Source organism: Oikopleura dioica, chromosome 2, assembly GCF_907165135.1.
Source record: "Oikopleura dioica chromosome 2, OKI2018_I68_1.0, whole genome shotgun sequence".
Taxonomy (NCBI): Eukaryota; Metazoa; Chordata; class Appendicularia; order Copelata; family Oikopleuridae; genus Oikopleura; species Oikopleura dioica.
This window is the reverse complement of record NC_137292.1, coordinates 12,851,779-12,878,945: the sequence shown is the minus strand read 5'-3', so window position 1 is coordinate 12,878,945 and position 27,167 is coordinate 12,851,779. Positions and strand designations below refer to the sequence as shown.

The 27,167-nt window shown below is 41.2% G+C and overlaps 7 protein-coding genes across 7 annotated transcripts; 2 read left to right on the top strand and 5 right to left on the bottom strand.

The window, feature by feature from the left end:
* The first annotated feature begins 5,476 nt into the window (after positions 1-5,476).
* LOC145697062 (uncharacterized) lies at positions 5,477-10,067 on the top strand. The gene is made up of 5 exons (XM_081774211.1): positions 5,477-5,577; positions 5,744-6,318; positions 9,018-9,245; positions 9,480-9,721; positions 9,766-10,067. Exons 2-5 carry the CDS (start codon positions 5,791-5,793, stop codon positions 9,983-9,985), a joined length of 1,218 nt encoding a protein of 405 aa, XP_081630337.1. The 5' UTR covers positions 5,477-5,577; positions 5,744-5,790; the 3' UTR covers positions 9,986-10,067.
* Positions 10,068-10,152: 85 nt separating this feature from the next.
* On the bottom strand, positions 10,153-12,004 carry LOC145698982 (uncharacterized). The gene is made up of 4 exons (XM_081776225.1): positions 11,539-12,004; positions 11,424-11,495; positions 10,334-10,510; positions 10,153-10,291 (listed from the first exon to the last, which is right to left on the bottom strand). The coding sequence occupies exons 1-4, from the start codon at positions 11,932-11,934 to the stop codon at positions 10,244-10,246; spliced, it is 693 nt and encodes a 230-aa protein (XP_081632351.1). The 5' UTR covers positions 11,935-12,004; the 3' UTR covers positions 10,153-10,243.
* Positions 12,005-12,969: 965 nt separating this feature from the next.
* LOC145699293 (uncharacterized) lies at positions 12,970-15,950 on the bottom strand. The gene is made up of 4 exons (XM_081776563.1): positions 15,880-15,950; positions 13,734-13,795; positions 13,519-13,693; positions 12,970-13,469 (listed from the first exon to the last, which is right to left on the bottom strand). The coding sequence occupies exons 1-4, from the start codon at positions 15,902-15,904 to the stop codon at positions 13,048-13,050; spliced, it is 684 nt and encodes a 227-aa protein (XP_081632689.1). The 5' UTR covers positions 15,905-15,950; the 3' UTR covers positions 12,970-13,047.
* A 66-nt stretch (positions 15,951-16,016) lies between these two features.
* Positions 16,017-17,483, bottom strand: LOC145698547 (uncharacterized). The gene is made up of 3 exons (XM_081775751.1): positions 17,149-17,483; positions 16,785-17,107; positions 16,017-16,743 (listed from the first exon to the last, which is right to left on the bottom strand). The coding sequence occupies exons 1-3, from the start codon at positions 17,266-17,268 to the stop codon at positions 16,275-16,277; spliced, it is 912 nt and encodes a 303-aa protein (XP_081631877.1). The 5' UTR covers positions 17,269-17,483; the 3' UTR covers positions 16,017-16,274.
* Positions 17,484-17,534: 51 nt separating this feature from the next.
* On the bottom strand, positions 17,535-17,998 carry LOC145698349 (uncharacterized). Its single transcript, XM_081775548.1, has 2 exons — positions 17,831-17,998; positions 17,535-17,789 (listed from the first exon to the last, which is right to left on the bottom strand). The coding sequence occupies exons 1-2, from the start codon at positions 17,996-17,998 to the stop codon at positions 17,535-17,537; spliced, it is 423 nt and encodes a 140-aa protein (XP_081631674.1).
* Positions 17,999-18,105: 107 nt separating this feature from the next.
* LOC145698553 (uncharacterized) lies at positions 18,106-19,815 on the bottom strand. Its single transcript, XM_081775758.1, has 7 exons — positions 19,676-19,815; positions 19,349-19,609; positions 19,181-19,307; positions 18,808-19,050; positions 18,615-18,764; positions 18,364-18,569; positions 18,106-18,319 (listed from the first exon to the last, which is right to left on the bottom strand). The coding sequence occupies exons 2-7, from the start codon at positions 19,509-19,511 to the stop codon at positions 18,129-18,131; spliced, it is 1,080 nt and encodes a 359-aa protein (XP_081631884.1). The 5' UTR covers positions 19,512-19,609; positions 19,676-19,815; the 3' UTR covers positions 18,106-18,128.
* Positions 19,816-21,197: 1,382 nt separating this feature from the next.
* Positions 21,198-26,909, top strand: LOC145698348 (nardilysin-like). The gene is made up of 14 exons (XM_081775547.1): positions 21,198-21,350; positions 21,397-21,782; positions 21,847-22,106; positions 22,476-22,776; positions 22,815-23,783; positions 23,838-24,087; positions 24,149-24,240; positions 24,283-24,744; positions 24,791-25,151; positions 25,927-26,156; positions 26,237-26,319; positions 26,385-26,484; positions 26,529-26,823; positions 26,873-26,909. Exons 1-14 carry the CDS (start codon positions 21,199-21,201, stop codon positions 26,907-26,909), a joined length of 3,978 nt encoding a protein of 1,325 aa, XP_081631673.1. The 5' UTR covers position 21,198.
* Positions 26,910-27,167: the final 258 nt, after the last annotated feature.

The following is a 27,167-nucleotide window of genomic DNA, read 5'->3' as shown; positions in this document are numbered from 1 at the left end:
CGGGAGATCGCTGACTTCAAAAACGGGCTTTTATTGGCCTTGAAGTCTTTTCATGAAAACTCATTTTCGAAAATGTATTTGAGAACTAGCTTAACTGATTCCTTCATTGAATTTATCCCTAGATCTCCTGCTGAGATGATAAGAATTATATACCCTCTATTTTCATTCGAAAAACCGGGCATTTTTAAAAGCAAGTTTTCTTATCAGTTTTTTGGAAAAGCGTAATTGTGCCACCTTATCAAACACTTCAAGTGGGGTTTCCCGATAAACGATAAACACCTGCTGTGCAGTGGTCGCTGTCAAAAAGGGGCGAAATCAGTTTGATCTAGCTCTGGAAGGTTGTGGCACCACCGGTCTACACCTGCTGCTTGATAACACCTCCAGAACTAGCGCCTTCGATAATGATCGTGTACCCCTAACGAGCGCTCTGCTGAAGTAGCCTTGGGCCTATCAGATGATCTCTGATGCACCTGTGGCACCAAAAAGAAGCTCCACCACCGAGCTCTTTATCAAATAGTCATTTTTGTCGTTATCGGCATCACGATCCCGATAAGAGCAGCTCGAGCCAAGGGGACTGACTTTGATGATCTTGATCTCGCAGCCCCGAAGAGTTCCTAAGAGCTCTATTCAGATAATCGACTCAAAAATAACATCAACTCAAATCAAGAATGAGATAATGGTTAATACCGTTTTTATTGAACGCTCAAATTTTTGAAACTAAAGTAGCCGCATGCGGCTTTACAGTCAATTTCATGAACTTCCCTTTCAAGCTTCCTTTATTGATGATTAATCGGATCGACCACGGGGAGCTACCTCTCGTGGTCATTTCGTCAAAATTGCCTCTCGTGGTAAGTTGCCTCTCGTGGCCATTCGCCTCTCGTGGTCATAACGTATCGGCTAACGAACCTTAGGGTATCCAAATTTTTCTCGAAGGGCAGATTTTTACAAGCCTAATATTCTTAGATGTCAAATTATTTTCGAGTAGTATATACGCGGAATATAAAGATAAGATAATTTGTTGAGTACCTTACTCATCTCTATAAGAAAAACTTCGAAAAGAGTTTAACTTTCGATCAATTTGAAAATTTTAATTGCATTCTCATTTAGAAAAAATTTGGTTGGATTGTGCCAAGAAAAAGCAGGCGTTTATAGAAAATAAATTGCTTTTTATCCAAATTATAGGCCTCTCGAAGTATTTTAGAAAGAATCTTTCACACCCAACTTATCATCTAAATGCCTTACGTCAAATAAGCCGATACGTGATGTCCACGAGAGGCTAATGGCCACGAGAGGCAACTTGCCACGAGAGGCAAAGTTGGCGAAATGGCCACGACAGGTAGCTCCCCATCGACCACCTGAAAAACTGATGATCTGATGAATAAATCTGATGAGGAATGATTCTTAGGCGAAGCAGAATCAAGCTTATCCTCTTATCAGCCCAAATAGTATGCGTTTTATGTGTGAAACACTCACACTCAGGAGAATCACCGCATCAACCGGTCGATTCTGCTGCTCCTGAGAGCTCCAGCCCGCGACCTACATCGAAGATCTATAGAAATCTACCTTGACGGTTTGTCATATCAGCGATGATAACATCCCGCTCCTATCGGGCAAAATATGTGAAAGATGTTAATCCAGATAACAACCGGTATCGATATCGTTTTTTCTCAAAATGAACAAAATTGGTATGATGGTCTTAAAATGGCTCTATTTCTGTAAAATTCAGCTCTAGAAAAAGATTTTTTTATCACCATTTTGGACATCGATAAAACTCGATCGATAAGTGCTAAGTAGTACGGAGATTCCCCGGTCGCCGGAAGGCGATAAAGAGCATTTCACATGTTCAGGCTTTTCTGCTTTTTCCCGATTGATAAGCGAGCCTGGCTCTCCCGCTGAGAGATATCTGATAAGACACCTGCGCCGCCAGTGCGATAAAAAACACCACCGAGCTACACCAGATCGTGGATCATTGGCGATAGGAATCGAAGGAGAATTTAAAGAATTATTCAAATCCTCGACCGCAGATTCTAGATACCCCGCTGGGAGTATCGATGAGAATCTGAAAACTTCCCTTATCGCTACTTGTCCTCGGCGAATGTTTAACTCGGTGGGAGAGCCAGTCTCGCCGGTATCTCACCGATAAGGATCGATGCCTGAAGAGCTTGGAGAAAAAAAAATTTGACGAAAAAATTTTCTCGACGATAAAAAACTGATAGGACGGAGAGGGCCTTTCGGCATCTTAAGGGTGTCGCGGCGAGATAATCGCGCACTAGAAAATTGAGAAAATAGCCTCCTCATTTTTCTTCATTCTCACGGAAGCTGCGATATTTTTATCAATGCCAAGATAGGAGCAATAAAAGTAAGAATTCGTTTTTGGGTGGCGGCGGCTTGAGAATTTATCAAAAGAATCGGCTTGGAATCAACTTTGCTTTGGCGATATTAAACGAAATGAATATTCATTTGATGATTCGTCTGATTGCTATCAACGAGGAAACGATGAACTTTTATGAGCTTCTTTGAAAGGTAGAAACTCGACAAGCGGCTATTCAAGAACTAGGCTATTTCTCCTAAAACTTTCAAAAATCTTCGAAAATGTCGCTTCAAAATGATTTTTGCCTATCTTTCCGACTAAAATCCTGATAAGATAACTCTTTCATTGAAAGAGCAGCAAAATAAAAGCCTTCCAAAATGTTAAAAATCGCTGATAAACGTCTAAGAGCGTACCGGTCAGCGGAAATCTACCCGGTTGGTTCCACCCCAACGAACTCGCGGCCTGGCGAGATCAGATAGTAATCAGTTATCTTTACCCCTAGTGGGGGCCAGTTGGCTCTTTTTGGCTCAGTTTTTGAACCGGCCATTTAAAAAAAAATAGATTTTTGGAAGAGATTTTTTTTAAAGAAGCGAGAAAGCAAAGAAAAAAATTATGAGAAAACCGCTGCGAGTTTCGAAATTTGTAGGATCAATGCACGAGTGCGAATTGAATGGTAATTATCAACTGATGCCCCATCTGGCCGATAGCTAGTCCTTTTCTCTGATAACAAGTCCTTTCCGTCTCCAGATAGGAGCTGATGATCGACACAGACGTCCTGATAGTTGTTGCTCGTTTTCGAGAAAATACCCAATCGCAAACATTGATTAATTTTGCAGATCAAGGGGTTGTGTTCGGAATTGCAAAAGCTCGCAAATTATCATTTGAAATTCCTTTATTCAGCCAGCGGCTAAAATTTTGTTTCAGAAACAGAAGTGATTGTTCGCCCATGCAGTCCAGAATCATCAGAAGGAAGCCCGAATAAAGAAAATTGCCCTCAAAGACATCTCAGAAAAACTCCAAGGTAAAAAAATGGAAGAAGTTGTAGAATTTGCGAAAAGTAGAAAGAGCCGCGTGCGGCTTTCGAGTCGAAGAAAATAGCCGCCTTATAGCTGCCAAACGCTTTTCGACTATAATTGATAAGAACAAAACTAGATGAGAACAAGTTTTTTCGTTTCATTTTCGGGCACTTGTGATCGGTGCTCGAATCTGTCGGATCTTTCCAAGTACACACAGGGTGTGAAAATACTACAAGAAAAAAAGTGGAGGTCAGATAGCGTCTCTTATCACGGCAGGTGTTTATCAGTCCTCAGCGCGTCGTAACACCTCCACCAATAGAGCCTGCGCCGCCATCATCAGGCGGAGTAAATTTCCACCTCGCTTTTATCAATTTCCGCTTATCACATACTGCCTCGCCTGTTATCACCTGCTGGAAACACTTGTGGTGTCGGCACCGCAGCGCCAGATGCAGATTCGGCGATAAATTTAAAAACCACCCTTTCCAGTTTTTCAGTTTTGCCAAAAATTAAAATTTACGAGCGCTAAATTTATGACCTGACAGTAGCAATTGATAATTTCCGGAAAACATACACCTCGGTCAATACTGATGCTTGTTAAAATTAGCTAGATAGCTTCCGGAAAGGGTGGTACGGATTGATAAAGCGGCCATACTCGAGTGAGAACTCAGGTGCCCTAAATTATTTGCGAAAATTTGGAAAATATGCATCGAAGACTGAATGATACCAGTTTGGTATTTCGTCAATTTTGGCGGCAAATTTCGTCGATTATCGATTCAAGCACCTTTCAAGTATATTTTTTCACTAATCGTAGTTTCACTAGCCGACCCTTGAAACAATCAATTTTCTCTTTTTATGCGCGATAAGTGATAAGAGAGAACTCGGCGTGGAGCCATTGACTATCCGCGCCAAAATAATCTTCCAGCTTTCGGCGACGCTAGAACTGATAAAAAACGCTACTGCTCCTCGCGAGAGTTTCGACGATTTCAATTGTCGTTAACACCTTTCTATCTCTAAAAGGACCGCTTTCTCGCGCTCGGCAGGTGTGCTGATAAGCAAAGAAGATAATTGATAAGAACTTGACATAGTGCTAATCCGATTTCCCCATCCGTTAAGGACTTTCCGCGCTAGAACTGGCCGAATGTAGACATTGTCAGCTACCCGATAAGATTACTCACTCATCATTTCAGTAACACAGTTCGTTTAGATCCGTCAATGGGGGAAATACAGTCATCCAGTCCGCCCCTGCCGCGAACGGACTTCCACTTCCAAATGGTAAGATCCTCATAAAGCCGCAGAATTTCTCCGCCCGTTATCGTTATTTGCATTTTATCACGAAAAGGAGAGTCTTTTGAGTATTATCATTTGGACTTATCCAAACAAGTAAAAATACTTATCGTGCCCAAACATCCTCTCCGATTGTCCTCCATCGAGCTTATTTTTATTTAGTTAGCCTAAGTTATCAGTCCATTTCCGGTAATTTGGAAATGATTTGCCAACGATACCAAACTCTGTTGTATTTTGAAATCACTTACCGTGTTTTCTTAGCTACGGCAATTTCAAATTTTGTTAAAACAATGAGGAAATTTAAAGCTAAAGATAGAGAATATGACTCGTAAAAACGCTCTTATCAGAGCTTCGCTTATCACAACTTGAGCTTTATCATTTTGAAATTTCCCAAGGCTCTTATCGAATTATTGGCGTCAATATCTCGGTAGCCAGGCCTTGATAAACCCTTATCGCGATCTCTGGAATCAGTTCTACTGAGCTCTGTTCGAAAATCTACCCCTAAATTTCAAGCGATCAGAATCATGAAACCAAAAGAATTCGAAGAAGTACCAAATTTTCCCAATTCTCGGTACGTAAGCAAAAACTACTGATCAGTCTGAGGTGACAAGGATCGTATCTGGCACACCACGATCTGATATCTCTTCTGTTTGTGGCAGGATAAGACGGCCAACGAAGACTTTTGATGGTTGGGTATCGCCATCGATATCAATCAATTCCATGACAACGGAACACTATTTCGACTTATCAGATCTTTACTTTTCATATTCGGCGATAACGGGCCTGCACGCGAGAAATAAACGCAACAGAGGACTTTTGACATTTGAAGCGCGATAACTTCTTTAGCTAAACATCCTTTTAGCCTCGTCGAGAAGCTCAATGCTCTTGGAATGCGGAAGATGTGAGGCCATGTTTAGGTCTCAAGATGCATACGATACTCATAGGAAGATCTGTTTTGGGGGAAAGGTAATTCAATATTAAATATTCGTGTTTATAAAAATCATAAGTCTTTTTATTTTATTGCAAACTAGAATTTAAAGTTCTTCCCGAATTCGAATAGATCATCAAAGATTCAATACCATTGTTAGTTTGATCGTGACCTTTTTCTCATATAATTGATTCAATACTTAAGGACCAACTTTGCTTTTGCAAAATCTGCGGTGTCCGAAAAGACTCTGAATGGACCATGGACAAGCATCTCTTTCAACACTACTGCATGGATTCAAAAGGCTGCATGGACTGCGGCTGGCGATCCGACCTCCACATCAACCCAAAACCCTCTCCGAAGAAGACAAGCGCAAACTCATCCTCCGCCTGTACACCGACATCGGCAAACATCTCCGAGAAGTGCACATGTCTCGTCCCGAAGCCCACGATGCTCAAATTCCAGAGAGAAAGGGCTATCGAATTACTTCAAATGCTCTTCGATGCATGGACTGCAACGCCCTTCAGGATGACATCAAGTCCCTTCAGGAGCACATCAAACTCTGTCCCAAAAGCTCGAAGCCTGCCGTGTTCGTCTGCTACTGCCGTGCAGAGTTTGCCGATCGAAAGTCCTTTGACCAGCACATCAACATGATGCAGTGCAAAGAACTTCTTCTCCGCAAATTCCAGGGACTCCCTTTCGTGCCCGGCTTCCCACCAAATATGCGTCCTCCAACCGTCGCCCCACCGAAACCGCCTCAGAGTCGATCTCCAGTGAGCAAGGTGAGAAAATATCAATCTGTCAAGGCCCCCTACGACCGGCGCGTTATCGCCAACTCTCGGTGGGGCATCAGTACTTTCCCTGTAATCTCGAGGACTGTGTCTATTTCGCTGGCGCTATCTCCAAGAGCCGGGCGCGGAAATCTGGACTGTTGACACCCGTACCCTGCTGCGCACACACTATCAATTGAGATAATTTCAAAAAATTCTTTCGGGCCCGGAAATCATGAAAAAACTGCTAGTGTAGGATTGTAGAGCTCGTCGAGACGAGTCGATTGATACCTCTAACTCTTGAAAATTCCAAGATTTTCCGCCTACGCAACTGATAAGAAGGTTGTTCAAACAAAATCGTAATTCCACTGCCGTTTTTGTTCTAGAGTAGCTACAAGGGAGTTCGACCCCTAGAAATGATCCTTATGAAAAGTTGTACTGACAGAGGAAGTTTGGACCTCTTATCACGTGTCCTGCCGAGCTTATCAGTGAAAAATCGTTTTTTCCATATATTCTCACAAAACATGTAAAATGATCAGTTTTTGCGCTGAATTCATTAATGAATGAAATATTTAATCTAAACAAACGATTAATATCAATAAATTTGATAAGAAATTTCATTTTTCAGTAAAAAATTATTTTTACTGATAAGCTCGGCAGGACACGTGATAAGAGGTCCAAACTACCTCTGTCAGTACAACTTTTCATAAGGATCATTTCTAGGGGTCGAACTCCCTTGTAGCTACTCTAGAACAAAAACGGCAGTGGAATTACGATTTTGTTTGAGCAACCTTCTTATCAGTTGCGTAGGCGGAAAATCTTGGAATTTTCAAGAGTTAGAGGTATCAATCGACTCGTCTCGACGAGCTCTACAATCCTACACTAGCAGTTTTTTCATGATTTCCGGGCCCGAAAGAATTTTTTTGAAATTATCTGAGCTTATCAACCGGGGCTGATATCCCTCTGCGAAGTGTGGTGCTACTCCTCGTATTATCACACCTTTGCCAACATTTCGAGTGATAATTGTCAGTTCTAGCTAAACTTATCCGGCAGAAATTTCCAAATGGATCATGTTTCGGAGTTTTTTTTCGGAAACCATCAATGTCGAAATCCGGTAGATTATATTTTTTCCACCTGGGACAAGCCCCTATCGTTAGATACGTCCCACCGATTTGGTGACATGGGCGATATAGATACACCTGAGTCCAGGGATCCGAGATTTTGTCGTCTGGACGATCGCGCACCTAGCGCTTTTCTTCCGCGCGCGATAATCATTTTCGCTGCTAGGCGCGCAGCGCGAAAAATTCCCATCGGCGGGCTGGATTATTCAAAAATATGCCGATGGTTTCCCTGCGCCCTCGCGCTTCAGGAGCGATGATTATTCATCGCGGTGGGCCCGAGAGCGCGATAACTTATTTTCGGCCACCCTGGCTGCGCGCGACATGATATTTTCGCCCATGAAAATTTCAACATGGGGGACCCCTTGATACTCGATAAAACACTGTCATTTTGGAGTAAGCCACACGATTAATCGATGGCCCGTGATGTTTAGCCAAAATTTGAAGAAGAAAAAGCATTTATAAGGAGATTTCGATATATTCAATATAATTTTTATGAAATTTTCGAAATCTGCATGTTCAAAAACCAATAAAAGGTATTCTTCAGTCATAAATTGGCTTAACATCAGAATCCAATAACTGTAAAAATTTTTCTTTTGAAAATAGTCAGATTTTACGGATATTTCCGGTGCAAAGCGTCACTGTCAGCGATTAGCACGACTTATTTGTAGGCAACGTTGCGGGAGGTCAGTACAAATTTACATTTTGTTTGTCGGATCTCTTATAAGGAGATGGACAACTTAGTCGAATTTAAGTGTTAACAATGTGACATCCAAAAATTGAATTTTCAAAAAATCGGTCAACTAAGTCAGCAATCTCACGCTGATCATTTGATTCGTGCGCCGACTACGTCGGCAAAATTGAAACCAAGCGCCACCGTCGCACTCCCGCTCGGCAGATTTTCGACCCTTTTGAGTACCGCGATTTCATTTTGAGTGACTGCACTCTCATTATCGGACGCTGGAGCCACTTTCCGCCCAAAGCGAGAGTTCGAAAAGTCCGAAAGCGAAATTTCCCTGGGCCATGCGCCCGAGCGCCCTCAACCGCTTGCAGTCAGTCCGAATGAAATCGCGGTATTATTTATTGGCGTCATAGGGCTGCGCGATCGAAAATCATCGCCCCCTCGCCGAGAGAGCGATTTCATACCATCGCGCTTGAACGCTGCGCATTTGAGCGCGCGAGTATTTTTGTCGGCCTGATAGGGCTGCGCGATCGAAATTCATCGGCCCATCACCGAGAGAGCGAGTTTTTGCCATCGCGCCTAAACGCTGCGCATTTGAGCGCGCGATCAGAATTTTTGCTCCTGCGCGATAACTCAAATCGCGCCTGAAAAGTGGGCGATCGTCCAGACGACAAAATCTCGGATCCCTGCCTGAGTCGATATTCTCCAGCAAATCTGATAAGTTAGTCAGGTAGTCCGATGGCGAAGAAAGACCAGCGCTGACCCTTCGCCAGGTGTTATCAATTCGCGATAAAGACCTGCCGGGCCAGAAATCCGCCAAGATTCACCTTTATCACAGTTACCCGGGCCGAGCTCAAATCGCCGCGCTTATCGACAGCGGATAGAACTTATACTGAATTTGCATTGTTCAGGACTCGCCCCCATCCAAGCGGCAGAAACTTGACGGCGAATCGATGTCACCGGAGCGCGAGCAGGCCGAGTTGTTCTGCGAAAAATGCAACATTACTTTCAAGAAACTCGAGGTTTTCAAAGTTCACAAGGAGAATTACTGCGAGTCGCGACATGCAAACGTAGAAGCGATTCAAGAGGCCAGAGCGCAGAAACAGCGCGAGAGGGAAGAGCTAAAGTTGGTAAATAAGGTAATTGGCAGTAATTATACCATGAAAGTTATTAATTAAGAAAATTAAATTATTTCGTGGATAAAACTTCAAATAGTGTCGAGAGTATTATGGGGTTGTCGATTGAGCTTGACATAAAATAATATATATTTACAGTATAAATTAATCGATTATGGTTTTTATGCAATAAATCAATTTTCTCCATTCATAAGGAAACATTAGTGTTCTTTCAATATTTTAAAACTGTAATTTCAGCTGAAGGAACAAAGCAAAGTTCGCCTGCAGGAAGAAGAAGCCAACCGCGAATACACCCAAAAAGCTTTCCCCTGCCACGAATGCAAAATCGGCTTCGATTCCCGAAAGCATTTCGCCGCCCACAAGCAAAACTACTGCCCCTCTCGACAGACTGATTCTCCTGGATCGGAAGGATCATCATCTCAGCCAACCTCTTCTTCCGCGAATCTCCTGCAAGCTTCGGGCTTGTTGAGCATGTTTAGGTAAGAGTAAGCATTCCAAAGCCTCCTCTAACCGTCAATTCTAGCCAAAACCCTCTGATGTCAAACCTGAATCTGCTGTCAATGCTCTCCGCAATGAACACCCAACAAGCGAACCTCGAAACTCTCAAGAAGGCGCTCAGCGGAAAAATTAATGGCTCGACAACATCTCCCCTCGACTTGAGTTGTAAAGACTCCACGGACGCCGAGGAACAAATCAAAATCGAGGAGGTCGAGGAAGAGTCCAATCCTGGAATAGCTGTATAAAACTATGGACAAAAACTTTAATATAAAAACACTCACTTGTACAGTTGCAATCGAAAATAAATGCTTTTCACTTCACCAATAAAATAATCAAAATTGAATACAACTGAAAGTGTTCGAGCAGGAAGTCGATAGTCTAGTTTTCCAATAAATTTTATTATCTCTAAGATCGGGCGAACATTAAATGACAATTTGGCAGTTGAAAAGTTTTCAATAAAACAGGACAGAGCAAGTAAGGAGCCTAAAAGAACGAGTATTTTCCTATGCATTCAAGACACGGACAATTCCTTCCCGTACGCCATCCTCGGACTAAAGTTCCTTAATATTTTCAGTCGAAACTGGTAATCTGACCTGCATGGTGATGAACTCGACTTTCTTGTTCAACTTGTGTGCCTCGCAGTGAAAGCCGACCTTCTGGCATTTAGGAACAAGCCAGTCGAGAGCAGAATCTTCCCACTCGTTTTGCACCTTGATTTTTTCGAAGAAATTGAGTTTGCAGGGCTTGTCTCGCCAAAGATCGATGTTGCGCTGGAATCAAATTTACTGAGTGGTCGCCTCTCGCCCAGATCGCCTCTTGCCCAGATCGCCTCTCGCCCAAGATCGCCTCCCGCCCAAGTTGGGCAAAAGGCGACCTGGGCGAGAGGCGATCTTGGGCGAGAGCCGATGTGAAAATATTTTAAATGCAAAATATCAATGACTTGGGCGAGAGGCGATCCTCGGAAGGAGACGACCACTTCGAAATGACCCGATTTAGAATTCCCTGTCATGTCATTAACCCGGCAGGTACTTTTCGCCGCTATAATCTCAGGCAGTCTATCTTTGGAAAGATTGAAATGTTCATAGGGTGAGCTGTAACTGTGGAGAAAAGATGCTGATGACATGCCGAGCACGCTACTGAAGTTCCATAAGTACCAAACTTTGGACACTGAGCGTCGGTTGAAGTAGCAGGGGATGCGATACATGAAAACAGCTTCATCGTGGAACTAAGCTGCACATGATGACCTTTACGCCACTATCATTTTTATGTATCACTTACCCTGCTACCTCAACCGGCTACCTCAAGCGTGATAAGTTCCAAAATTTTCTGACTGTACCAGCTCATCTAGCGAAACATTTCTTTCAAATGAGTTTATAAAAAGATGGTTCAGGCTTTACGACGAATCGTCGTCGACGATAGGTACTTGCTGAGCGGTCATGATAGGGAAGTCTAAATGGAGTTTAGGAGTGCTCCAAGCCTTCTTCCTAAGATCGCCTCTCGCCCAACTTGAATTAGTCCTTCTTAGTTTACATTGAAAATAATCTCATATCGCCTCTCGCCCAAGATCGCCTCCCGCCCAAGTTGGGCAAGAGGCGATCTGGGCAGGAGGCGACTTGGGCGAGAGGCGATCTGGGCGAGAGGCGACCACTCAAATTTACTATTTGTTATTTTTTGTGGACTTACTCCAGCTTGTTTGGCGAATTGATCCGAGACTGCTCGAATGAAGCCGACGATTGGAAGATGGCTGTCTTTGTCCTGAAGAATTACTGGAAAATGGGCGAGAAATGAAATGACTTACGTCGATGAAGCAAGGCTCGGTCCTGGCTATGAACTTGATGAGATGAGGGTTGGACTCGCTGATCGTAATGTAGCTGGAATCGAACATCACGTCCACAAATGCATCAGTTTGAGACTTAACCGTTTGAGCAACATTGGCTGGTGGCTGGTGGTCGCTGTAGAAAATCACCGAGATATTTCGCGGTGTACCGTTTCCTGCACTGAGCAGTAACGGACGGAAGCCAGGGGTTGCTGGCCCAGGGACATTCATTCCTTCCGGGACTTCGAATTCGACCAGTTCGAGGCTGCCACCCTCAAACTCGGCCAGTTTCGCTACCACTTTCTTGGTCTCCTCAAGCTCTTTCGGAAGAATTGTGCCTGGAGGACAATGAACCATGCGGGATGGTTTATCGGACATTTTCTCTATAAAATTTCGATGAAAACCTTGAACACTTTTGTACAGCAATTTTTAGTTGAGTTGGAGCCGTTCTCTATGAAAGCAGGATAAGTTTCGAAAAATGTTTTCAGGCCAAAAATCACTTTTTAACTGTTAGTGCCATCTTCACCGCCGTCTCAAACCGAGTCGAACGGTATATGTATCGCTTGAAAATTCTAGAGTTTCGGGTACTTCCGGTCAGATTTACGAAATTCTAGTATTCCACTGCCGTTTTTGATACAGAAATGGTACTATGGCATATAGCATGTCAAAATGACCGCTAAGACGTGAGGAGTGCAGGGGTCTCAAAAATAAGTATTTTTGCAAAGAAAAGTACCTAAAAATAATTATTTTGTGATTTTTAGCACTAAAAATATCAATTATTAATTTTTCGGGCAGAAAGCAGATGGATAATCAAGTTTTATCTCTTATAAACAAATCTACAAAGAAAACTACATTTATATCGAAAATTCCGTGAAATTTGATATTTTTAGTGCTAAAAATCACAAAATAATTATTTTTAGGTACTTTTCTTTGCAAAAGTACTTATTTTTAGACCCCTGCACTCCTCACGTCCTAGCGGTCATTTTGACATGCTATATGCCATAGTACCATTTCTGTATCAAAAACGGCAGTGGAATACTAGAATTTCGTAAATCTGACCGGAAGTACCCGAAACTCTAGAATTTTCAAGCGATACATATACCGTTCGACTCGGTTTGAGACGGCGGTGAAGATGGCACTAACAGTTAAAAAGTGATTTTTGGCCTGAAAACATTTTTCGAAAATCATCCAGTCTCTCGTTGAATGATTCAACTTGAATCAGTTAGCTCGGTGAAATGATCGAGATTCATCTGGGCAGCGTAAAAGAAAAAACCATCTAGAAAAATGCAAGAAGAGTTCGGATAGTTTTTCCGAGTTTCAGTCTGAGAGACTGACCAAAGTCATCCCTCCTTTGTTCGAAGTTCACAATTGAATTTAAAATTAACAGAAAATGATAAACGCTTTTCATTTCACGAGTTGAAAATATCAAAAATTTATTGTGGAAAATATATTGTTGATAAAGGCAGTATAAAAATAAAAAGGGTTTATGAATTATTCGGCATATTTCTCAAGCTTGGCAAGGATCTCGTACTTGCTCATGTCCTTCTTCGCCTCTTGTTCGTAGTCGACGTACTCTCCGAGAATGTTGGTACGATCGTTCTTCGATATTTCTGGAGTTGGAATTCTTTCCGCCTCCGATTCCGGTTCTGGACTTGCCTTCGACTTCGGCCTTTGTTCGTCGTTTTCTCGGTAGTCCATGGAGCGGTCGTACTCGAGGTCTTCGTAGAGGTCTTCCAGGTTTCTGATGTACTGGTCGAACTCGATCTTCGCGATGAAATAAGAAGAGATGAAGACGGAGAAAAGGAGTTGGACGAACCAAGAAGTCATCAAAAATCCAGAGTAGTTTTCATCCGCCCAGAACGTTCGTAGACCGTAGATCATGTACAAAATCAACAAGGAGGTGATGCAAATATCTAGTGATAAAAAGCATCATCAATGCCAAGTATAGAGTTAAGTACTTACAGATAATTGATGCAGATATAGAAGCGCAGGTATTGTTTTGCTGCGTGCGCTGCTTGAAATCATCCAGAAGAGGGTTCAAAATGTCATCAGCTGTTGGATGAAAGCTTTTTCCCATGATTCCAGCGGATGGTGCGAGAGTGTCGCTCTGCATATTTTTTATTTCTTCAGCGGTATCCTATGTTTCTGTAAGTATGGAATATGAGATGAATACTTACGAAGAACTCTTGCTCGTTCAAGAAAGTTTCCATGTCGTCGTCTTTTCCTTGCAGATATTTATCTAAACATTTTGAGTTATCATGAGACTCTCAAAGAGTTCTGCACTAGATATAATTCTATAGATTAGGGTCGGACACAGAAAAAAGTTCTCAAATCCTTTTTTCTCATCAGTACCGAATTCAGCATGGTCAAAAACCCCACCCACAAAAATTTTGCACCATTGGTGGTGAACGTGGGATTAGAGAGGCTAAAAAGCCCTAAAAATGGCTATTTTTTGGTTAAAAAGCTTTAAAAAATCGAATTCAATATATAATGAATGCTGATGAACTATTTTCTCTTTGTTATTTGCAGTAAAGGGTTCAAAATATATGCGAGACAAATTTCAGAGGCAGAAATGAAAAATAAGGACAGTTGCGACGCCTTTTACTTTTCAAGTGACATATATTTTCTTTAAATAGCTATATTAAAACAGCCTTATCTCAAAAAATCTAAAAGCCGCAATCTCAATAATGGGTGTTTATATGTAACAGACACTTGGCTTTTATCCTCAATAAAAATTATATGCATAGCTATTGGGAATATTTTTTAAAAATTTTTTTTCTAATGTCCGAACAGGACTAATATGGAAAATTTCACGTTTTTAAAAGGAATCTCCAAGAATTATTTCTGGTTTATAGGTGCTAGAAACATGGTCAATGGCTTCTATTGGAGCTTTCAAAGCGCTTTCTTCTCATAACTGGAAAAATAAATGATCTGGGTATCCTCTGAGATTTTCTAGCGCCTCGAAGTTGACTGAAACTACCAGATACGAGAATTCAAGAATTTGAACTTTTGTTCTAGGCGTGCTATGATTACGATCGATAGCTTTTCTTGAAGCTACAAGTAAGTAATCACTGAATTCATCGACGTGATATTTTTGGAACCAGCTGGTCATTCTGGTGGTTCGTCGCGGTCCAAACCTTTGGATGGATTGAGATCCGGCAATATGTATATCAAAATGCATATTTTTGATAAGAAGAAGTTCCAACAGATTTTCAAACAAAACCACTTCGTTGACCGACTGGTTCACAGCGGTTCATAACGGTTCACGCTCAGTATTCACAAAATATTGAAATATGTATATCAAAATGCTTCTCTACTAAAAAGGAGTCTTTCAAACTGATTTTCGAACAGAACCACTTGAACCAAGACGAACCAGTCATTTAGCCAAGTAGTTTGGTTCGAATATCTGTTAAAAAGACTAAGAGATACATTTTGATATTTATATTTCAGCATTTTGTGAATACTAAGAACGTGAACCACTCTGAACCGCTCTGAACCGGGCGGTTAGCCAAGTGCTTTGGTTCGTAAATCAGTTTAAAAGACTCCTCTTGAGTAGAAAAGCATTTTAATATACATCTTTCAATATTCTGTGAATATTCAGACCGTGAACCGCTCTGAACCGCTGTGAACCGGGCGGTAAGCCAAGTGGTTCTGTTCAAAAATGAGTTTTAAAGAGTCCTCTTGAGTAGATAGGCATTTTGATATACATATTTTAATATTTTGTGAGTATTCAGACCGTGAACCGCTTTGAACCACTGTGAACCGGGCGGTTAGCCAAGTGGTTCTTTTCTAAAATCAGTTTGAAAAACTCCTTTTAAGTAGAGAAGCATTTTGATATACATATTTCAATATTTTGTGAATACTCGGAGCGTGAACCGTTTTGAACCGCTGTGAACCGGTCGGTCAACGAAGTGGTTTCGTTTGAAAATCTGTTGGAACTTCTTCTTATCAAAAAATATGCATTTTGATATATATATTGCCGGATCTCAATCCATCCAAAGGTTTGAACCGCGACGAACCACCAGAATGACCAGCTGGTTCCAAAATATCACGTCGATGAATTCAGTGATTACTGAGCTTCAAGAAAAGCTATCGATCGTAATCATAGCACGCCTAGAACAAAAGTTGAAATTCTTGAATCCCGTATAATTATCACGTTTTTTGAAACTTTAAAAATTATTTAAAAATATTCCCAAGTCTCACGGCATCGAGACATATATCATTCGAATCGCCAGCTTCTGCTCTTTCGATACATATATATTTCCCTTTTGCGGCTTTCAAAAAATTTTTTGTGTCCGACCCTACTATAGATATAAAAATTACCGTAGTCAATGCCAATATCCATCATTGGTCGGCTTTTTCTTATAATTTCGTCATCTGTTGAGAACTCTTCATCTTATATAAGTTCTCGATTTATACCAACGAGGAAATCGCTAAAGAAATTCGAACTTTGCCTGATGAATCTGGTAAAGGAGGAAACTCATTTGCAAACGTCTCCATGCTTGTTCTAAATTTTCCCGAGCTTGGTTTTGGATACGCGTCGCCCAAAAATAATCGCCGAGCTGGAGATTTTCCTCGATCAGTTTTCTTCTTTGCTTTATTTTCTTCTCTGATTGCTGCTTCTTTTTGTGCTTCTGCATTTTCTCGTAGCCATGGGAAGGGATTGTCTTTGTCTTTTACTTTTCTTCGCGGCTTTTTGAAAATTGAAAATTCACTGTTTATGCTTTCGTCATAATTTGGCTCTGGAGTTTTTGTGATTCAACTGAATATTCGGAGAATTCTCTGTCGACATGTCTTGGAATCCCTTCTGCTAACTCTTCTTCTGGCTCGGGCGTTGGAGGAAGAGGGATGCCCCGCGTCGTTGTCGGTTTTTGGCGATCTCCGATGTTTTCGTACAAAATTGAATCTGGACAATCCTCATCTTCAAAAGACTTTCTAACTCGCTGGATCAACGATCGCTCTCGAGAATAACACTCTGATAAGCTGATGTTGTCGACGATCTTATTCTCGAGGCGGTAGACTTCTCGACGAATGTATCTTGTTCCTGTCGGCTTGAGAAGATCCTTGGAAATTTTGTGAAGAGTTCCGACATAAGAAGGCTTCATTGTCGTCATTTTTGTAATGAAAAAATTGGAGTTTTCTGTATCAGCTGCGGCGAGCTCCTGAGGCAGATTCGTCATTCGAGAGCTAAAAATATTCGATTTTTCTTAGAAATTTGAATTTTTTACCGAATATTAGCAGCAGTTGCTTTATGAAATTCGCCAGGAGGACAGTTTGTGACTATTTTCTCCTGCTGCAATTGACGATTCACAAGAGTTCGTGTGCCTGAATGCTCTTTTCGAGAGAGCAAGCTTCGCAGAAACAAGCTTTGCTCCCGCCAGTCCATCTCGATCCACTTTTCATGAGGGAGAGAAATCATCTCGGGCTCAATTTTCCCCGAATTCGGCTTCGCGTGGAGCTTTCGGAGAATGATGCCGATTAGGGTTGTGATGGCGGTGGTGATTCCAACGATTGTCCACATGAAGGGATACATTCCAGCGCCACCGTGAAGCTAAACTTGCTTTTCAGAAAACATAGAAGAGAATAGCTTACATTGAGGGTAGTTTGATCGGCCTTGTGAAAAGCCGACCACCAAGTCGGATCCCGGAGAAAAATGAACATGGTTATTATCATAAATGCGGTAAAAACTTCTTCAATCTTCGCCACGAGCATATTTTTGATGTCAATCGGATCCCAATTCGCATTATTCGACAAAGAAATTGTCGAAAAAAGTACCGTGGGGAAGTAAAAGTTGAGAAGAGTCTTCTCATACACCAGATTCGTCAGCTCAAGATTGAGCGGCTTCTCACGAATGTAAAGGAACCATGGCCCGAAATCTTTCGTTACCGCGAAATCTCCCCAAGCGAAGTCGATTCCATCGCGGATTTCGATCTTTTCAAGGCTTGATTTTCCATTTTTCTGTCGTTAAAAATCAAAATTCATTCCCCTTCCTGAGTAAGTTGGCCGATCATTTGCCCAGATTCAAAGTCGGCATTGTCCACGGCTATATCGACATCGCGTAGATGGCCGATATACTCGTGGAGCGCAAAAATCAAGTTGACTTGATTCTCGCCGGAGAGCAATTTTTCATAATCACGGAAACAAATCAACGCACTGTTGGCTTTCGTTCCGTTCAGGCGAATGTAAAAGTCGTACGGGGATGATGTCGTCTTTGGTAAATCGATGATTCTCATCTGCAATCGTTGTTAAAAGAATAAATTAAAAAAAAGTTTACCGAAATCATGAATGTCTGATGATTATCAGAGCACGCTTCTCCAGGCAATAGTAGAGTCTGCCTCTGTTTTCTTGCCAGCTGAAAGGTTTTCTTCTGCACATGATTGTGCAGGGCTGCAGCAAGGCCGATAAGGGCAAAGACTGCAAAACATGGCAGCCAAAATGTCATTTTCTCTCACAATGAAGATTTTTCTCCGTGGAAGTGAAAACAAGCTGGCCTTCTAGAAACCCACCTTCAAGGAGACAAGGAGGAAAAGAACACAAGGATGATTAAATGAGTATCGTTTATTCAAAGACTCTTATTTGTCAGGAATCTGTTGGTAGAAATCTAATGAAGACAGGATTTTACCGCGCATCTTTTCTTGGCTATCGGCGAGTTTCAATGCAGCTGCTGATTGTCTGCTTGAGTCGTTGACGATCTTTTCCATGACTTTCTCCAGATGACGGACTTTTCGCTGTGCTGCGTCTCGCTCTTTCTCAACCTGCACTGCTAGAATCAATTCTTAAACCGAAGCTACTGCAAAAAAATCTTACCATGAGCTTGCAGCTCACGAACAACCTTCCCAAGGCCCTCATCACTTCCCTTGAAATCAGTGGACAGTTTTTCCAACACCGAGATTTTATTCTTGAGACGTTTCTGCTCCGCTCGCCAATCCTTTCGCTCCTGCAACAGTTTTTCTTCTAAAGCGTCTTTTTCCGCTGTCAGGTTGATTATCATTTCTTCGTGTGTCGGTGGAGCTCTTTAATAAAAAATAACATAAAATGGATGTGAAATTAATTCAAACCTTCCACTCGGCTTTTTAGGGATTGGGGCTCCGTCTGGATGGACGTCAATATCTGGAGGAATGAGAAAACCATCGGGTGTATGAGTGGGATACATCATATTTTGCTGCTGCATATTCATTTCTTGTCTTTCGGGGACGACCTTGTACTGCCTGAAAAATACCAGTCAGAAAATAAATTACATGAAATCTTAACCTGTCCTTCGGATGCCCAGAAACTTCTGGTACCGGCCGCATTCCGATGGGGAAATCGAACTTTTCGTGGTTTCCGAACATTCCATTCTTCAGCGCGATTCCTTGCTGGCGTAGAGCGTCAAATGCTGGGTTGTCGTCATAGTAGCCTTCGGGTGCTTTCACGGAAGAAAGGGGGGTTCCGCAGAGATGAGACGGGATAGCTTCCTTCTTGTTGTTCTCTTTTGAGCTTTTCTTTTGGCGCGATCTGAACATTTTTGAAGAATGAAGATTCGATATTTGAAAACCGGTAAGAGATCTTGAATCAAGAATTAATATTGCTTCGTTTCTTTCTAGACCTGAGATAAGCCTGTCTCTTAGACAGCCCGCTTTATTACCTTTCTTTTTCGGAACCCTCATCGCGAAGTTTGAGACTTTCCATAGATCGACCAAGATTTTCATCCTCAATTCTTGTCACTGGAGGTCGCTTTGGCATCGCATGAACCATATTCGTTTGTTCGTCGTCTGAAATCATGTTTAGATGCTGGAAATCATGGAAGACTGACCCTCGTAAGATTGAAGCTGAAAGTTATTGTTGTTTTTGTCTTTTCGAAGAAAGCCAGTTTCTTCCAGGGGAATCTCCTTTTTTCGAAGTGGCTTTGCTTGGCATCCTTCTGAAGCATGAATACAAAATCCTTCGAAGCTCAATTTCGCTTCGCAATTTCCCATCGGACACTTGAATTTTATATGTTTGAGATGATCAACTTGTTTGAATCCGCTTCTGATGATTCTAAACTCGCAGCCATCAAGTCCACACTTTCCATTTCGTTTATCAACTGATCAGTCTTCATAAACTTTTGCTCGGCAAGAAAAACTCGTACAAAGGCTCATAGAATACTGTCCTTGGCATTTTTCACAAAGAAGCTTTTCACATAGTCGTCCAGTTTCGACGGGAGGTTCATCAGAGTAAGATTTTGTTGAGAATTTGTGGCTGAAAAGTCGACGCGGTATATTCCGGCAGTAGAAGCTTTTTGTGGGTCTCAAAAACTTGGTTTTACGTAATTATGTAATTATGGCGTTTAATTCTTATGAATTTGAGACGGGCGTGGCAGATGAACTTGGTATCAGCATCGGGAGAGCTTGATTTCTTGCAAACAAAGGCAGGTTCAATGCCTTTTGAGGATCTCTTTTTATGATAAAATAAATAAAATTTGAGTAAATAAAAAGTTTTAGTCTGATAGACGAACTACTTGTTTACGAAGTAATGAGGATCTTTCCTTGATTTCGTAACTGCCCAAGAAAAGCGCCGTTCATTTTCTCTGATAGAGAAATCTCCGTATTTGTAGGAAATAACTCGCGCAGGGGAAATATCAGCTCTGAATGTCTCTTGCTTGTTTTTAGCGAATCCGCTCGGTGCGAAATGAGTAACTCGGCTCTGGTCTGATCTTTCCCTTCGTATCTGCTCCAGCGATAAATATTCGTTCTCGAAACTTTTTTGAAGGGAAATGTCCTGCTTGTTCTGGAGACGTTCCGTTTGCTCAAAGAAGGGAAAACTAAAATCGTTTGTCATTTTCATTTTATCAAAAAACATTAATGCATTATGTAACATAAAAGTCTATATAATTAAGGGATCACCCCCCGATTTTTCAAAACTTTGGCACAGCTCATTTTCGCCTATCATTAGATTCCTCGTGTTCTGAGGATCATTTTGATATATTATAGTACCCCTCTACATAAATGCGTCCCAAAAATTTTGGCCTCCAAAGTTTGGGAAAATGCATGTAATTTGTACTTAGCGTGAAAATCGCGATTATTTTCAATTTTTCATCGTTATCAAAAGAGGACAAGTTAGGGGTTGATCGAAAGCTTAGAATGTGCTGATTACGAATATGATATCCGCACTAGAATCTTCGGCTATTTGTTGGCGCTAGAGAGCATTTAACCACAAAAAAAATGCCAAAAATGGCTCCAAAAAGTTCTACAACTAGGAAAATTTTTTTCACTCATCCAATTATGCTGGTTCTACCAGAATATTAAGTTTAGGCTCTGAGCTATCTATAGAAGCAAAAATATTGGTGATTAAAAAGCCCCAAAAAAAGTAGATACGATTTGAAAATGGTCAAAAATAGCCATTTTCGCCAACTTTAATCACTTTGACGGCCTGTAATGCATAAGCGAATGTTATGCTGGCAAGCTGATTCTACCAGAATTTGCTCCTTTTAAAGCGGGCTTTCTAATGCGCCTAACACCAGCTTCCTACGTAAGCTCAAAAAAAAGTAGATAGAGGTCAAAGTTGGCGAAATCAGGGGGGGATCCCTTAAGCCGGTTCTCTAGAAGACCGGAGACCTTTCAAAGATAGTGTTGTTAGTCGATATGGTTTGCCGACAGTTTTATAATTTTGGCTCTCCGAAGGTTGATGGTGAAAATCCTCCCTGGACCTGAAAAATCTGCGTCCGATAAAAAGCTCTACCGAGCCATTGAGCTTGATAATGGCTTACTCGCACTTTTGGTTTCGGAAGTGGACATTGATGCTTCGAGTATGAATGCTCAGAGCTTTGTTAGTCAGAGGTAAACGATACGAGATACAGTAGCTGATATTAATCTGATTATTCAGTACCTGTGTAAGTTCTATGGGAAGCGAGCAAGAAGAGGACGGAGGTTCAGATTGGGAAGATTGTGATGATGATGAAGAGGAAGATAAGTGTCGAAAAATGGCCGCTGCTTCGATGGTAGTCAACGTTGGAAGCTTTCACGAAAAGGCCGAGTGCCAAGGACTTGCACATATTTGCGAACATATGGTTTCTATGGGCTCTACAAAATATCCAGATGAAAATGAGCTCGAACAGCTTCTCGCTCGAAATTCAGGGGATTCTAATGCTTTCACTGAGGCGGAATATACGAATTATCATTTTGAGGTGGCTCCGGATAAGTTTCAAGAAGCACTAGACATCTGGGCACATTATTTTATCGACCCGTTGATGAAGGAAGAATCTATAGAACGCGAAGGAATCAGATATAAAATTATGCAACCAAGAACTATAATAAATTTTTATATCCAAAAAAGTCACTGCAGTGCACTCAGAATTTGAAGTCAGTAAAATGGATGACGATTGCCGCAGAGAACAGATTTTACAAGAAGCGATTTTGAAAAAAGACCATCCGCAAAGTAATTTCAACTGGGGAAACAAAAAGAGCCTGATTGAAGATCCGAGAGAAATCGGCAAGTCTGCCTTTGAAATGCTTCACGAATGGTTTCCCCGAAATTATTCGTCAAAATTTATGAAACTCGCTCTTCAGGAAAGGATAAAATCATCGAATTCGAGAGTAAATTTTCAATGTTCTAAGCAGGGTTCGGTAATTTGAGCTCACGCTAAAACTCAAGGAAACAAAGCTTGAGAGTCTCTCAAGTTGAGACTCACGTTTTTTAATTTGAGTTTTGAGAACTCAGAGATGAGAGCTCGCGTGAGAAATCAATTCTGGCGATCCATGAGCCAATCAAGGAAGCGCTCGCTTAATTTGAGTTTTGAAAACTCAAAACTCTCAAATCTCCCAAAAACTCAAAACTCTCAAATCTTCTCAAAATGATTTCTCAAGTCACTTTGAGTTCTCAATTTGAGGAAATTTGAGCGTCTAGCCAAAATGAGTTTTAGCTTGAGCTCAAATTACCGAACCCTGGTTCTAAGCCTGAAATAGAGCCCTCATTCACTCGATGACATGCAACAGTGGGTTGAAGACATTTTTTCACAAATCCCTACTCGCGATCTTACTACCCCCTTGGACGAACCGGACTGGTCGATCGGTTCCGCATACGAAGATCAGAATGTTTCTAAGCTGATAAAGTACGTTCCCGTTGCCGATGGAAACTTGATGGATATCATTTGGAGTATTCCACCTCAAATTGATCTTCATAGAATCAAGCCGCTCAAGTTCTACAGCTGGCTTCTCAAACATCGTGGAAAAGGAATGGTGACTTTCGTTATTTATCAAACCTTTTGTATTTAAATAATCGTATTTCATGTCATCAATGGTAAGGTTCTTTCTTGTACTATCTCAAGCAAAACGACTGGGCTAATGACCTGAAAGAGATCGAAATCGAAGAAAACAAGTTCCATTCTCGCATTCGAATACAACTCCGTCTTACAGAATCCGGTCTCGCCAATTGGGAACAAGTCGTTCAGGCAATCTTCAGTTATCTTGCTTTGGTTAGAGCGCAGCCAGAAGTAGAAAAGGCGCGTATTTTCGAAGAAATTAAAGCCGTTGATAATATTGGCTGGAACAGCAAGGAAGAAGGAGAGCCCCTTGCTAACTGTACCGATATTGTCGAAACAATGCAGTACATTGATGATTCTACCAGGTGGCTCGATGGCGACTACATATTGTTCGACTACGATTCTGAGAAACTCGATGAAGTTCTTGAATATCTTGCACCAGAAAGATGCACCTTGATTTTGAGCTCTAAGAAATTCGAAAATGCGACTGAACACGAGGAGAAATGGATGGGCGGGAAATACTCGATCGAAGATTTGAATGAAGCAACAATAGCCAGCTGGAAACAAAGTGAGCCTCTTAGGAAGGGATTGAAACAGAATGAACAGTGCGGGTGGTACTGTCTACTTTTTCCTTCCAGGGAAAGTGAGTTCTCCATTCCATCGTCGAACAAGTATCTTGCTACCGATCTGACGATCAAAGACGACGAGCCGAGTACTGACTGGGACGCAATTCAGAAAATCGAGCACACAGAATATGGAGAGCTTTGGTTCAAAGGAGAAGGCGATTCAAATCTTCCTCGAGCAACTATCTCACTTTTAGTACGATCGAGTCTGCCGTTTGAGGGCGCTAGAAACATGGCGATTCATGAATTCTTCCCGTATATTCTCACTCGAACAATGGATGACGAAATAAGTGATGCTGAGATAGCCCTTCTCACTATCGAAATCAAACCAGATACGAACACGGTCAACCTGAAACTCACAGGAATAAACGACAAACTAAGGCTGGTTTCTAATGCTAGTTTTTCATGAAAATAAAATTTTTTTAACCAGAAAAGCTTGCTACTCGAAGAAACAATTCGCCAAATGATGAACTTTCAGCCATCGCAATCTGAATTTGACTCGATCAAAGCTCAATTTCTTCAAGATTACAAGACAAAAATTCAAAACCCGGAGGATCTTTCAGAAGATTTGAAAATGTCATTCCTCAAGAGCACGAATTTTCCTCTCATCGAGAGAATAAAGGCTCTCGAATCAGTTACTCTTGAGGAGTTGATCGAGTTCGTTAAATCATACAGGAAAAGATTGATATACAAGCGCGGATATAAACCATTAATCTCCAATAAAAAGCCTTCATAGTTTCTGATCTCTAAAAAGAAACGATTACTTCCTCTCATTTCAAATCCAAGGAAACTACTACATCAAAGAAGCAAGAAAGATTTTTCATCGAGTTATGGAACAGTTCACAGGTATCCCAGAAAGCAAAAGCCGCGTGTTCTTAGATCTTTTAGGTCAAAAACCGGTTTTCCAGATCATTAGATCTTTCCTCAAAAACTTCGGCTCAAAGAATCAAAACATTGAACCACATCGCCTCACAAGACGATTCTCAAAAATCCTTCAAGTTCCTGATAAGCCGTCAGTCATCATCACCAAAAATGTCAACCCAACTGATGTCAACACAAGCTACAACATCCACTGGCACGTCGGTCATGTCACCATCAAAGAATGCATAAAAAATCAACTCTTGGTCACGATTCTTGAAGAGCCATGCTTCGATATTCTCAGAACAAAGAAGTGTCTTGGATATTCAGTGGATATTCAACTTGAAATCATCTCTGGGATGGTTGGCATCGGCATATCCATCGTTTCTCAACAAGATAAATTTTCTGTCAAAGAAATTCATGGTCACGTCCTTGATTTTATCAAGGAGATGGAAGAGTTCGTTAATAACTTGTCGGATGAAAAGTTCAACGGTAAGAATACCTGATGCGTTTTTTACCTTCCAACCCCCGATTTAAGAGCATCGAGAAGGTCTTCTCTACGCAAAACACAGCTCTGATGAAGATTTCGAAGACTGGAACGCAGAAATCGCCAAGGGCGAATACCGATTCGACAGAGTCGATTTTGAAGTCTCTTACCTCAAACAAATCACAAAAGAAGAAATCGCCGGCGTTTTCAAAACAAGCATTACTGAGAACAAAAAGATAGTCCTCGTTGTTGTCGAAGGAAACGAATCGAACAGGACGAGTTCAGGACAAGAGCTGAGTCTGGAACATGTTCCAGCGGAAGATTTCTTTGAAGAATTCGAGCAAATTGAAAATATTGAGGAAGCAAGAGCACGATTTGGCTTTTTTGACCCAACATATATAAATATTAATGAGTGAGCATATTTTACTGCTTTTGTAATAAAACTTAATAAAAATGATTGATTGAATGTTTTGAGGAGTCTTTCGGCGTTATGTAGTAACGGGATACGTCTGAAACATAAATCGTTCTATTGTCACTCCTTATGAAATCCTTCCTGCGCGGATACGGTTACATTTGATTATTTACGGGCAGCTTTAACGATTGAGTTTCTTCATCGGCCTCCGGTTTGATTACGAAGTCAAGTATTAAAAGGAAGAAACGCAGTATAGTGACGTTTTTTATGACTTGATCTGCAATTAACATCATGAAAGAGAGAACTGAATGAAGAGAAAAATATGTTTCTACAGTAAGTTTGGAGAGATTTTCCTGGGGTTTCATCACAATAAACACGCGTAATCGTAACATTCTTTGGCATTTCGTTCTCTGTACCGGACCGGTTCCAAACTAAACAATGCTCTTGTAACTCCAAATACAAATGTAAACAAACAAACTTTCACTTTGGTAAATTTGACATCTTCAAAGTTTTTACTTTTTGACGTTCTAAAGAGAGATTTAAGAAGTACTGCAAGAAAGGAGGAGCGTAATGGTCTCGGCTATTTTGCTCTTTGTTGTCTTCAGGGATTGGGTTTTTGAAAGTTCATGGCGCCAAGCCAGATTGGAATAGAGAGCTTCTAAGAAAAACAAACAACAAAGTTCAAATTTTGAGAAAATTCAAAAACTTGATTTCTCTGTTTTTTACTTGATTTTCATTTCAAATAATTTTTTCAAATTTCGAAAGCTCAATAAAGTACTGTTACACAGGCAGAATTCATCTTCTTTGGCACCAATTTATGGCACAAAGATGATGTCACTGGCAAAGAAAAAACCATTCCTTTGAATTATGCTGAGCGAAGATACAACTCTGACAACATGGAGGAAGTCAATGAATATATTCTGAACAATGTGTCGCCTTATGATCGCGCCTATGTTTCTTCCAATCTTGAACCAACGACGATTATTCGAGAAGAGATTAGGCAAAGCTAATATTTATCCATATCTTTAGCAATAGAATCTGCTCCTGGTTCTACTGATACTGATTTTCTTGATTTTAAAAATAAGATGAAGTTAAACTTTACAAAAGGGATAAAGCGTATTATGACGACAAGTTGCTGGAGCATGCGTGTCCGATGGAAATTCGAAGGGTAATTATTAATTACTAATTAATATCACACGCTTGTTCGTGTGATCTTTTCAACGAAATTTCTAGAGCACTCAAACATTGAGGAACCGTGTACCAGATATCATCGGTATTGGCTTCGCCAAGTGTGGCACTGGGGCGTTGGCGTTTTTGGATTGTCATCCATCTGGTAAGCACAGTTTTGTAAACAGCACCTAATGACTTTTTATGCAGCGACTTTTCGCACGAATGAACCTCGATTTTTCGACAAAGAGTCGGTCCTGGACGACATCATCAATGCCAACAAGACCGGCAACGTCGCTGCACTTGACCGACATCGAAAAATTTACGCTTCTCGCCTCCCGAGAGCTGCTGATGATGAGCTTTTGATTGAGAAATCGCCACAATACGCTGGAGGAAAAGACTATATTCGAAAAAAGCGAGCCTTGGCAATGAAGATCATCAATCCAAACGTCAAGCTCGTGGCGATCGTTTGTGACCCTGTCAAACGAGCGTATTCTCAGCTTCGGTACGGTATCGATGATTTCCTAACCAACATTTTAATCTCCTAATTTCAGGATGAAAGCAAGGAGAACTGCAGTCACAGGGTTTTAACTTCGTAAATTGCTACTAAGTATTCCATGTTTTACAAAGTAAAATGTATCATTATAAAGTGTACTTCAAATCGGGCGTATTAGAAAAGCTCGTTACAAAGATGGAAAATAAGCTGGAAAATAAACGATTCGTATTTTGTGTCAATATGCGCGTATATATTTCCAGTTCTAGTGAAAACCACAGGATACGATACAACAAGAAAATAAACATTTTCAATGGCAACGGGAAATTCGTTTAATTACTGCGCAAAAAGCAAAA